This window comes from Cherax quadricarinatus, chromosome 44 (genome assembly GCF_038502225.1).
Source record: "Cherax quadricarinatus isolate ZL_2023a chromosome 44, ASM3850222v1, whole genome shotgun sequence".
Taxonomy (NCBI): Eukaryota; Metazoa; Arthropoda; class Malacostraca; order Decapoda; family Parastacidae; genus Cherax; species Cherax quadricarinatus.
In genome coordinates this window covers 2655632-2669575 of record NC_091335.1, presented here as the reverse complement: position 1 = coordinate 2669575, position 13944 = coordinate 2655632, and the positions used below count along the sequence as shown (strand labels likewise).

Sequence of the window (13944 nt, the reverse complement as noted above, 5' to 3'; positions counted from 1 at the left end):
GCATTTTTTTTTTGGGGACACCATCACACAGATCCATTTTCTTTTTCTAGGAAAAATTTTCTATACAGCTTATCTGAGGAGTTGTTTTTCAAACATGGCACTGACCAGAACTTCAACCGTGATGACTACCTACCCAAAAGGGGAATAAAAAAAATGAGTTCATGTTTTGCCCCCCAAAATTCTCATTTTATTGACTACCAAATAGAATGCATTTTTTTGGAATGTGACCAAAGGGGAAAAAAAGAAGAATAATTTTAGCATAATTTTGGGGAAAATAAAATAAATGCTTAGATAAAATTTTTGAGAGAAAGCTGGATGCCGTTTTTTTGATTTACCACTGGATTTTAAAGATGATTTACACAAGTTTTACTGAATGAAAAATTTTAAAAAAAATTTTTTAAGAGCATTGAAAAAAGCATTGTGAACACCCTTTTTTATTACACACAAGGGCCTTGCCACAACAGGAGTTCCCGGGGGCTGGTTTTAAAAAGGAAATATTATTTATAAAACCGAAACATGTTTTTAAAAGACAATAATAGGCCAAAATGAAACATAAAAAAATATTGAAAAATTTTTCCTATTAGTGTGTGAAATATGTATTGAGGAAGTTAAAAAATTAAAATGGGATAATTGAAAATTGCCCAAACAAAAGCCCAAAAATGGGAAAAATTAAAAGGGGGGCCACCTGATTATTTGTAATCAAAAGGAATTAAAAAAAACAATGTTAATTTGTTGAAAAATTAAAAATTTTTTAGTTAAAAGTTTGTTAGAAAATTAAAGTTTGGTTAAAAAAAATGTAAAATTATTCGAGGGTTTAAAAAAATCAGAGATATGGGAAACTAAAAAGAATAAAGAGCCCCCTTTTTGAGACTTGAGATATAACCCCCCGCTTTCATTTTAAATTGGGCAAACCCAAAAATTACTTTAAATTGATCTTCTTCTTCCAAATAAAAATGAAAATATTACTTTTTTTTTAACACACTTGTCTCCACCGGTAAAATTTTTAAAAAAAGAAACACTTAAATCACCACTACACTGTTTAACCCCGACATCCACATTACAGCCGGCCTTCCCAAATCAGATTTCCCCTGTTTTCAGAGTGCACACTGAAACCCCCTTTAGACTTCCCCCAACCAGTTTCCCTTTAACTTTCTTTAAATGCTACCTTCTTAATCCAAAATATGCGTCATAAAACCATGTCCCCACATTTTAAGAAAATAAAAGGGAACTGAAAATATAGGGGCATAAATAATACAATAAAAAAGGGGAAAAAAAAAACAAGCATTTTTCCCAAAATACATCGAAGTAATTTTTTTTTAAATTTATTAAAAGAGAAAGACAAAAAGGAGATTTGAAAAAAAAACAGAACAAAAATTTCTTACAGGGTATCACAAATTATAGATCGCAGAAAATTGATAAAATACATTGGGAGGGTTTGTTTCAGTTTTTTAATGGTAAATTTGGATGCTCTGGGAAGACAGTGATGGAGGATTGAGGATGGTGTTTTTTTTTGGGCACCCACCCTTTGGGGGGAAAAGGCGGTTCTTAAAAAAAACATGGGGTTTTAAAAAAAAGAAAACAGTAGTTAAAATAAAAAATTTTTGTAAAAAAGAATTGAAAAAAGGGATACAAAATTTTAGAATTATTTTAAAGACTTTTAATTAAATAGAAAACTTTAAAGATATAAGGGCCCGTTTAACTAATTTTTCATTCCAGAAGTGTTTAGGGGGTATGACCATTTTTCAAGGGTATTGTAAGTAGATTAGTCCATTTCAGACCCCAAAAAATGGAAGCAAACGACTTAAAAAACTCAAATTGTCCGGAGTGACAAGGGCCACTGTATATTTTATACAAAATTAGAATTTTTTTGATCTTTAAATAAGATTGAGTTAGAAACAATAATTTAAAATTTGGGGATTAGGGCAGGATGATACCAGTTTTTTTTATGCAATATCAATACCACAATATTGAGAAAATTGAACCCCCCAACCAAACCAAAAACTTTCTGGTTTAGAACTAATAACTAATATGGAAAATTAGCTGGGTACCCACTGATACTTTGTCATACCTCTAGTCCCCTTAATAAAGTAATTTTCTAAAAACTAGGTGGTGGTTTACAAATGATTACAAATAGGTACTGCAAATACAAATAAGTACCACAACTACAAATAGGTATTGATACCTAACCACATATACGGAAGAATATTGCATCACTGCATCAAGAGATTTTTGTGCATTGCTGTGCACCATTCTGGTAAAGGAACAAAATAATCTCACCTCGATCATAAGCATCACTGTTCCTGCTGTAAGAATCTTCCCGCCTCCGGTCACCACTTCGGGAATAACTTCTGTCATCAATAAAAAAACAAAATACTACAACTATTTCAGTAAAAAGCAAGTTACTATAAAGTTGTTTGGAATGAATGTGACCAAAAAACATCCTTTAAGGCACAGTGCCTTTCATACTGAAAAATGGTAAATGCCACAGCAGTGTTTTTAAAGTATATTTATGGGGAAGCATTAAACCAATACGGATCATAAAGCACCTGGGAAATGTGAAGACACCAAGTCTGATCCCATGGTACAATAACTACAATTCCTTGGATCAAGAGTCTTTCACCAGCATCAAGATACTCCCCCCCCCCAACATAAAGGAACCAAAACAGTAAAATATATACTGTGACTTTTAAAATGCATTTACCCTGAGTTACAAGTTGTCAATTAATTCTTAATAACTATCCATGCCAAATCCTTCCTTCAAAACTCGTTATTTTGTTTGATATTTTATTCAATTTACTCTAATTATTAATGTGCCAAGCATTTAAATTTTAACTGGAAATAACCTCTCATATCCCTATTTAATACTAACATAAACCAGTAATACCTATGCAAGAGGCAGGAGGAGACTGGGGACTATGTCCTATTTGAAAGCAGTGTGTAATGTGAATATTATGTAGAAAACTCAAACATAAATTACAAGGAAAGTTGGTTATCAAAGGTATGATTCAGAAAGCTGGAGCAGCATAAGATGACCAAGAAGGTCAACAATCTAAGGTAGTAGGCAGGGTAGCGGTTGTCCCATGAGTTTGAGAAAGGGTGTACAGGAAGTTTTTCAGTGATTGAGGCTAGAGCATTCAGAAGGCTTATGTAAGTATTGTTTGTATGGTTTGATATACTATTGGAGTGTGAACAGGAAAACATTTATAAAGGGATTCAGGAAAACTAAAGGGCAAGTACAGTGCCTATACTGGAGGTGGCAAGTACAGTGCCTACATTGGAGGTGGCAAGTACAGTGCCTACACTGGAGGTGGCAAGCACAGTGCCTACACTGGATGTGGCAAGTACAGTGTCTATACTGGAGGTGGCAAGTACAGTGCCTACACTGGAGGTGGCAAGTACAGTGCCTACACTGGAGGTGGCAAGTACAGTGTCTACACTGGAGGTGGCAAGTACAGTGTCTACACTGGAGGTGGCAAGTACAGTGTCTACACTGGAGGTGGCAAGTACAGTGTCTACACTGGAGGTGGCAAGTACAGTGTCTACACTGGAGGTGGCAAGTACAGTGTCTACACTGGAGGTGGCAAGTACAGTGTCTACACTGGAGGTGGCAAGTACAGTGTCTACACTGGAGGTGGCAAGTACAGTGCCTACACTGGAGGTGGCTCAGTGCCTACACTGGAGGTGGCAAGTACAGTGTCTACACTGGAGGTGGCAAGTACAGTGTCTACACTGGAGGTGGCAAGTACAGTGTCTACACTGGAGGTGGCAAGTACAGTGCCTACACTGGAGGTGGCAAGTACAGTGCCTACACTGGAGGGTGGCAAGTACAGTGTCTACACTGGAGGTGGCAAGTACAGTGTCTACACTGGAGGGTGGCAAGTACAGTGCCTACACTGGAGGGTGGCAAGTACAGTGTCTACACTGGAGGTGGCAAGTACAGTGTCTACACTGGAGGTGGCAAGTACAGTGTCTACACTGGAGGTGGCAAGTACAGTGTCTACACTGGACAAGTACAGTGCCTACACTGGAGGTGGCAAGTACAGTGTCTACACTGGAGGTGGCAAGTACAGTGCCTACACTGGAGGTGGCAAGTACAGTGTCTACACTGGAGGTGGCAAGTACAGTGTCTACACTGGAGGTGGCAAGTACAGTGTCTACACTGGAGGTGGCAAGTACAGTGTCTACACTGGAGGTGGCAAGTACAGTGCCTACACTCTGAAGGAAGAGGCATTTGAACTGTGATATCTGCAATAATGTTGATGGAAGCAAATGAAAGTAGAAAATTTCATCAGAACTGGTTGCCATATTTGAAAAATAACTTTAGAATTATCAAATCAACAAACAACAGGTTTTCCATGTATCATAATTGTAAACAATTAAAATTATGTAGTGCCAATGCTTTGAGCATGAAGATCTTTATATTTGATCGTGTTTGGTAAGAAAATGTGTTACTAGACATACAGTGCCTATGTGATGCACTACAGACATACATTACCTATGTGATGGACTATAGACATACAGTACCTATGTGATGCACTACAGACATACATTACCTATGTGATGGTGGAGGGGAGCGTCGTCCATGGTGTGGCGGAGATCTTGAAATCCTTGGAGGTTTTGGAGGTTTCTTGGACTTTTTGTTCTTACTGCTAGAGGTGTCCTCCTGCTTTCCAGGTTTACTATCTTGACTTTTTATTTCATCCAGAGGGGATTCTAGAAAACCATAACCAGATTTTTTTTATTAATACGAAACTCCTTCACTTCCTCTCACCACTTACATAATTTTTTTCAACAAGTTGGCCGTCTCCCACCTAGGCAGGGTGACCCAAACAGAAAGAAAATCCCCAAAATGAAAATACTTTAAAAAAAAATGTTGTAAATAATTACAATATGTTGATATGAATAAAATAACTAAAACACCTATTTAAATTTACAGTAGTATACAAAATTATAAAGTATGAAAACCTAATGAGAGTGATGAGTATGTGTATGTGTGGGGGAGGGGGGAGGGAGGGTCCTTGAAACACTAAACTGTCAGTAAAGCTCTTAAACCACCAGTCACAGACTGATCACTCTTTAACTAGTTAGCCTTGACTTTCTTCTTTTGCACACTTGTACTAACTTGTTACTGGTCACTAGTATACTACCTTGTTACTGGTAAGTTAGTACACTACCTTGTTACTGGTAAGCTAGTACACTACCTTGTTACTGGTAAGCTAGTACACTACCTTGTTACTGGTAAGCTAGTACACTACCTTGTTACTGGTCACTAGTATACTACCTTGTTACTGGTAAGCTAGTACACTACCTTGTTACTGGTAAGCTAGTACACTACCTTGTTACTGGTAAGCTAGTACACTACCTTGTTACTGGTAAGCTAGTACACTACCTTGTTACTGGTAAGCTAGTACACTACCTTGTTACTGGTAAGCTAGTACACTACCTTGTTATTGGTAAGCTAGTACACTACCTTGTTACTGGTAAGCTAGTACACTACCTTGTTACTGGTAAGCTAGTACACTACCTTGTTACTGGTAAGCTAGTACACTACCTTGTTACTGGTAAGCTAGTACACTACCTTGTTACTGGTAAGCTAGTACACTACCTTGTTACTGGTAAGCTAGTACACTACCTTGTTACTGGTCACTAGTATACTACCTTGTTACTGGTAAGCTAGTACACTACCTTGTTACTGGTAAGCTAGTACACTACCTTGTTACTGGTAAGCTAGTACACTACCTTGTTACTGGTAAGCTAGTACACTACCTTGTTACTGGTAAGCTAGTACACTACCTTGTTACTGGTAAGCTAGTACACTACGTTGTTACTGGTAAGCTAGTACACTACGTTGTTACTGGTAAGCTAGTACACTACGTTGTTACTGGTAAGCTAGTACACTACCTTGTTACTGGTAAGCTAGTACACTACCTTGTTACTGGTAAGCTAGTATACTACCTTGTTACTGGTAAGCTAGTACACTACCTTGTTACTGGTAAGCTAGTACACTACCTTGTTACTGGTAAGCTAGTACACTACCTTGTTACTGGTAAGCTAGTACACTACCTTGTTACTGGTAAGCTAGTATATTACCTTGTTACTGACACTGGTCTCATAAGAGACACCGGATACAAAACTTGTCAGAATGTGTGTGTCTGTGTTAATATCTAGTAACGGTTGTGGGAACGATCCCTGCAGCACAGTCTCAATAGTAAACACTATTAAGAAATTAAGAGAGCAAAGATGTTGACACTGAAAGGAAGCAGAAGTATGCAAGATTTACCTGCTATCTTAAAGTTCATAATACAAAGATAAGATCAGCAATCCTGTCATAGTGCAAATGTTTAATACATCTGTTTCATAAAGAACAGTATTCTACTCATAGGTTGATTTTTGTCTATTAACCTATGTTCTACAAGAATGTACAGTAGGCATTGTAAATATGCATGCCCATACATGCACATTTAGCAGTCTATTTGCCCAACATATTCAAGACGTGCTAAAGCAGCTTTTGTATAGGAGAGAGAATGCCTCTTTTGCCATACTAACAAAGAATTGGTTAAATTATTGTGATTTCTTCCGTACCTCAATGACTGACCTGGAGACTCACTGAACTTAAATCCAACAGAGAAGAAAGTTTGGAAACTTATTAAACAAGATTCATGGCATGGATGTGTCCTCTAACCCCAAAAGTCTCCAGTGCCATTAAGTAAAGTGTGAGAGTGTACTGTTATTTTACCTCCATAAGTTTGCCTAGTAGACTTAAGAACTGCATAAAAGGAAGGGTATTCCTACGATATACTAGGCTAGGTCAGCAAACAGACATATTTCAGTATTACATATTTAAAACAATAGGTAAGCAGCAGTCCTGTTTTCTGTGTGATCTTGTTTTTTGTGTGTACATATTCAGGATGCCTGCTGTATATTACATTTTTTAATGTAAACTGTATATACTGTATGTTAATTTAATTTGTAATAAACAACAGTGAATGATTCATTAAAAAAACTGCAAACTGGTGCAATGATAAAAAAAAAAAAAAGGGGATAACTGCCTTACTGGACTTACTTTTAAGGTTCTCCATAACCATCTTTTTCTGAAAGCATAAATAAATGTATGAATTAAAATTCAACATGAACAGATAGAAAATTTGGGATCATGACTTATAAAGTAGGAAGTTCAGGAACCAAAGCACAATAACATATGAAATGTTTTGATAATTTAAATGTTCTTATTAAACTTTATGTACATTATTTCCTGAAGATTTATACTGAACATTAATGGACTATTGACCTCCAAACTGATACCCAAGATTCCTGTCAAGCACAAATTATAAACTGCCCAATGAAATAACCAGTTATGAGAATGTAAGGGTACAGCAGATTATTTGCATTCTTGTTAATGATTTTGAGGACCACCTCAAGAACCCAGTCTCAAACCTGGGCTTCCTGGATGACATCCTGATCAATCAGGCTGTTGGTGCTCATGGCACACAATCCAATGTAGTCCAGTTGAACAAAAATGTTCTGGAGGATGTATTACCAATAGACCCTTGAGTGTCTCAAAGACACTCAAGGGTCTATTGGTAATACATCAATATCTGAAGGAAAGGTGTTAAAATGACCTCTACCTTTTGCACATACTGAGCTATCACTTTTAAGCAGTCCCTAAAGAATTTTTAGGGAGTACAATCTGAGATATTTTAAGTGTTCCCAATAAATTAGAAGTCTGAGTTAATATGGGCATTGATAATCCTCTATAATTCTCCAGAACTACCATTTCACCTGCTTATAAGGGTTTGTTAATGTGCAGCAATATTCCAGTATAGAGAAGTGCCTTAGAGAACACCATCACTGGACTGGTATCTCTTGCAGTTGTGATAGTAATATTATAGTTATTTGAATTTAATATTTTCTGACGGTGTTAGTCTTAGGTCCTTTAGCATTCACTTAACTCAACAGAGACAGAGTGCATTGATTTTGATTTGTATTGTCTTACAAGTTGTAGTGTATCGATTTCTTCAATGTATACACAACACAAGACCATGCTTTTTTTCCTTAACATGCTGGCTGTCTCCCATCAAGGCAGGGTGAAGAGGGAAAAAAAAAAAAAAAAAAACTCTCCCTATCACTCACACTATCATTGTCTTTGCAGAGGCACACAGATATAACAGTTCAGCTGTCACTCTAAACAGCAGATCAACCAGGCTTTGATGGATATGTGGGGCAGTGGGCCTCCAGCAGCAACAGCCTGGTTGATCAGGCAAGCACCAGATGAGCCTGGCCCATGGCCGGGCTCCGAGAGTAGTTAAGCTCTCAAAACTCTTCAAAGGCATATCACTTCAATAGCTCGTCAAGTCCCGAAAACTATTCATCCTCACTCACTCCGAACATGCTCACACACATGCCTGCTCTATAAAAAATAAATATTTTTTTTGTTACCTTGAAATGCTTCATACCACTGCAGTGCAATTCCAATGATGTTTCTGAATGCATTTCTGAAGAGCAAATCTGAAAATAAAACAAGTATGAATTATTATTCCCTGGAATAGTCTGTTTAAAATTTGGTATGCAATATAAAAGCAGGTAATACTACTTATGAAAAGGGGTAACCGAGTCATGAACGCTGATACTCGTGAATGGGGACCACAGAAATAAAGAACTGTCTTATTAAATCAGATCCAAAGCTATAAACATTCAAACAGTACAAAATTTGGGTTGAATTCACAATATTAGTTTTCTCTCAACACGACTCACAAAATCGTAATGACACGATTGCAAACAAACCATACCACGGGCGGGATTTGAACTCGCGGTCAGAGTCTCAAAACTCCAGAACGTCGCGTTAGCCACTGGCTAACACGACGGTCTGGAGTTTTGAGACTCTCTGACCACGGTTTCAAATCCCGCCCGTGGTATGGTTAGTTTTCTCTCCATTTCATTTTTATCAAATGCTAAGGTGCATGAGCCATGAAGAGAGGTAAATGGAATTGAATCTTATGACACTGAAGGTTAGAACAAGGGAGAGACATGATAAATGCTCAGATAAGTTGATAGGATACAGGGTGACAAGACAAAGAAACACTTTCACTGTCTTGTCAGAGGCACACAGATGTGACAGTTCAGATGACCCTCCACACAGCAAATATCCCAAACTCCTCGTTTAGAGTGCAGGCACTGTACTTCCCACTTCCAGGACAAAAATCCGGCAATTGGGCTTCCCTGAGTCCCTTCACAAAATGTTACCCTGCTCACAATCCAACAGCTCGTCAGGTCTCTTATTTAACAAGTTCATACATGCCTGCTGGATGGTCAAGTCCCTTGTACACAAAACCTCCTTTACCCCCCTTTCCTTCCATGGATGGCCCCCTACCCACCTTCCTTCCACTACAGATTTATACACCCTCCAAGTAATCCTATTTTACTCCTTCTTTAAATGACTAAACCACCCAACAGCCCCTCCTCAGCCCTCTGGATAACAGTTTTAGTAACTCTGCACCTCCTCCTAATCTCCAAGCTACATATTCTCTGCATAATGTTCACACCATATGTTGCCCTTAGGCACAACATCTCTACTGCCTCCAGCCTCCTCCTCACTGTAACATTAACAACCAATGCTTTACACTCAGATAAGAGTATCAGAACCTTACACTCTCATACTTTTTTTTTTTTTTTTTGCCTCCATGTATAACATTCTTCGTGTCCACAAATGCCTCAATGCACCACCAACCCTTTTCCATTCATTACTTCACATTTGGTTCACCTCTTCTTTCCTAGTCCCATCCGCCAACACGTCAACTCGCAAATACAGTGGACCCCCGGTTAACGATATTTTTTCATTCCAGAAGTATGTTCAGGTGCCAGTACTGACCGAATTTGTTCCCATAAGGAATATTGTCTATTTCAGACCCCCAAACATACACATGCAAACGTACTTACATAAATACACTTACATAATTGGTCGCATTGGGAGGTGATCGTTAAGCGGGGGTCCACTGTATCTCCATACTCTCTTCCTCCAATCTGATATCGAGTCATTCATAACAGACATTTTTTTATTACTCTCATCACCTTGCTTTTTCCTATGTTCCTTTTCATTTTCTTATTTTACATATCCTCCCAAATTTGTCCATTAACCTCTGTCACTCTTCTTCAGAGTTTCCATCAACCTTTTATCCACCAATATATAATCTAAGAAACTTTCATTACGTGCTATATCATACCTTGTATATATTTATTTATCCTCTTCTTCATAAAATATGTATTACTTATTACCAAACCTCTTTCTACACAGTTCAATTAAAGGCTCCCCATTTTCATTTACCCCTGGCACCCCAAATTTACCTACTACTCCCTCCACAACATTTTTACCCACTTTAGCATTGAAATTCCCAACCACAAGTACTCTCACACTTGGTTTAAAACTCCCCACACACTCACTCAACATTTCCCAAAACATGTCTCTCTCTTCTACACTTCTCTCTTCTCCAGGAGCATATACACTTACTATAACTCACTTTTCACATCCAACCTTTATTTTACTCTCACATAATCCTTGAATTAATACATTTATACTCCCTCTTTTCCTGCCATAGCTTATCCTTCAACATTATTGCTACTCCTTCTTTAGCTCTAACTATTTGAAACCCCTGACATAATCCCATTTACTTCTCTCCACTGAAACTCTCCCACCCCCTTTAGCTTTGTTTCACTTAAAGCCAGGACATCAAGCTTCTTTTCATTCATGGCATCCACAATCATCTCTTTCTTATCATTCGCACAACATCCACACACATTCAGACTTCCCACTTTGACAATTTTCTTCTTCTTTTTAGTAATCTGTACAGGAAAAGGGGTTACTAGCCCACTGTTCCTGGCATTTTAGTTGACTTTTACAACACGCATGGCTTACGGAGGAAAGATTTTTATTCCACTTCCCCATGGATATAAAAGGAAAAGTAATAAGAACGAGAACTTTTAAGTTAAACTCATAATTCTTATACTGATACAAATGTTCAGCTCTCACTTAAATATAACAAGGAAGACCATTATGATAAGATGAACAACAGTTTTCACACTTACCTCACAGTAGTAACCCAACTTTCCAGGCTGATTGCTAATGTACTTTACTGTGATGATGTTTTCACCATACAGTTTAGCTAGAAATAAAACATGCATAAAAGGTCATTAGTACAAGCAATTACATACAAGAAATACAAATTTATATAATGTTTACTTTTATATTTTTAATTCTTAAAATAAACAAATTCCAAGATAAACATGCACATGCACACACACACGCACACATTATTATGACAATAATCGGGGGACCAGGTACGCATGGATAGAAATGGGTTGTTTGATTTGGGAAGAAATCAGGGACATTGATGAGCCACAGGACAATAAAATAAACTTTTCAGTATCAAAGAAACAAGTGTAATTTAGTAAACAAAGGGGTGATGGAAGCAAACAACATGCATCACACAGTTGTAAGTACAGTGTGCATAACGCAGACTTCAGAGCCCAGGAATCAGTAAAGCTGGTCAATAATAGTTAAGAGGCAAGACCAAGATTTGTGATTTGAGCCCTGCAAATGAAACTGGCATATGCACGTACACCCTCATACATACAATACCATTGCTTGCCGATCTTTTTTGATTTGGACAGCTTCAGAATTTTTTAATGGAGTAAAACAAGTGTATCTGGATACAACTGCCTTAGTGTGATTTAAAGAATTCCTGAGCCTGCAAATATAGAACAGTTAGAGTAAAAATGGGTAAGATGAGAGGATAACAGAAATGAAAAGAAGTGATGGTTGATGCAGGACTCGCTCACAGAGAATCAGCAGAGTTAATAAAGTAAAAATTAACAACAGAGAATGCCATTAAAATATTTCTCAGACAAAAGAAATGAAAACATTGTATCACAAAGGTGTACCACTCAGTCCATAATCAACGTTCTACAATGTACACTTGTTCTACATAGGCATGGCATGTACAATGTATACTTGTTCCACACAGGCATGGCATGTACAATGTACATTTGTTCCACAAAGGCATGGCAGCATGTACAATGCACACTTGTTCCACACAAGCATGGCAACATGTACAATACAAATATATAAATGTCTTAGGGAAACTATTAACATTTATTGAGAATTTTGCTCTAGACTATTCTGGTTAAGAATACTATAGGGCGAATGCTCTTAAAACATCAACACAGACACTGATACCCGAGTGGTCTTCCAAAATAGTGCTAACAAAGTAGGTCTAACCCCACTTTACACACAAGATAGTATTTTTACTGGCCAAGGCTTAAGTGCTCAAGTGGACACACTGTTGCAAAGATCAACAAGCCATGCTGACTTGCACATGCTGACCTGTTGTTATCTGTACATGGTGATCTGGTGTTGATCTGTATGCTGTACATTAATTTAGTGCTCAAATGTATACATATACATATGTATGTTAATCTGTACATGTTGATACAGTGTTGATCTGTAAACCTTGATCAATCATCAGATTAATACAGTTGAAATAAAGAAAAAAGTCCAAAACCATCAAGCATTAGGTTTGAAACAAAGGTTATTAACACAACCAAGGCAATAAATTTTACCAAAAATACCTAAACAATAAAGTTATTAACACTACCTACCTAATCTCTCTTTTTCTTTATTACACCAATTTTTATCATGGTCGTCATTGAACTGAAGAATGTCAGTCCAATCCGTGAATTCTTGTGGAAAGTCCAAGTCATCAAGTTTAACTGGTGATTTTTTATCACACACTTTGTTTTCTTGCTGCTGTTTCTGCTCTGTGTTATGGAAATTTTTTCTTTTGTTGGCCCTACTATCCACTTCTTTAACATGATCACCATCTTGGTCCTGCTTGTATTTTTTATTGTCTTTGGAATCTCCTCGAGGTGCATCACGTTTCACTCCCGCTGAGACACTGTTTCCTGTATTCCCTAACATAGAAGAAATACTACATTAATACCCACAAAATCATAACATGATTGCAAACAAACCACAGAATGGATGGGGTTTAAACCCCTGGTGAGTGAGTGGTAAAACTCCAGGCCAGTGTGCAAGCCACTCACTGGCCTGGAGTTTTACCACTCACTGGCCTGGTGTTTTACCACTCACTGGCCTGGTGTTTTACCACTCACTGGCCTGGTGTTTTACCACTCACTGGCCTGGAGTTTTACCACTCACTGGCCTGGAGTTTTACCACTCACTGGCCTGGTGTTTTACCACTCACTGGCCTGGTGTTTTACCACTCACTGGCCTGGAGTTTTACCACTCACTGGCCTGGAGTTTTACCACTCACTGGCCTGGAGTTTTACCACTCACTGGCCTGGTGTTTTACCACTCACTGGCCTGGTGTTTTACCACTCACTGGCCTGGAGTTTTACCACTCACTGGCCTGGAGTTTTACCACTCACTGGCCTGGAGTTTTACCACTCACTGGCCTGGTGTTTTACCACTCACTGGCCTGGTGTTTTACCACTCACTGGCCTGGTGTTTTACCACTCACTGGCCTGGAGTTTTACCACTCACTGGCCTGGAGTTTTACCACTCACTTGCCATGGATTCACACCCCCATCATTCTGTGGTTAAAATTAATTAATACCCTTTGTGGTAAAGGAAAATTTGTTATAATTTTAAAACATAAGGTATAAACAAAGTACAGTGGACCCCCGCATAACGATTACCTCCGAATGCGACCAATTATGTAAGTGTATTTATGTAAGTGCGTTTGTACGTGTATGTTTGGGGGTCTGAAATGGACTAATCTACTTCACAATATTTCTTATGGGAACAAATTCGGTCAGTACTGGCACCTGAACATACTTCTGGAGTGAAAAAATATCGTTAACCGGGGGTCCACTGTATCACTGAATGTTAACACAAATAATTCTCTAAGTTTATCATGATGTAGGTGGATGTAT

At 38.0% G+C, this 13944-nt stretch overlaps 1 protein-coding gene across 1 annotated transcript in view; it reads right to left on the bottom strand.

The window, feature by feature from the left end:
• Positions 1-924: 924 nt before the first annotated feature.
• The window catches only part of LOC128697385 (uncharacterized), a 30984-nt gene continuing 17964 nt past the window's right edge, over positions 925-13944 (bottom strand). The window contains exons 6-12 of the mRNA XM_070093870.1: positions 12649-12960; positions 11077-11153; positions 8437-8505; positions 7064-7091; positions 4554-4713; positions 2279-2348; positions 925-945 (exon numbers count right to left, since the gene is read on the bottom strand). Of these exons, the coding sequence (XP_069949971.1) occupies positions 925-945; positions 2279-2348; positions 4554-4713; positions 7064-7091; positions 8437-8505; positions 11077-11153; positions 12649-12960 (737 nt within the window). The remainder of the gene's footprint in view (positions 946-2278; positions 2349-4553; positions 4714-7063; positions 7092-8436; positions 8506-11076; positions 11154-12648; positions 12961-13944) is intronic.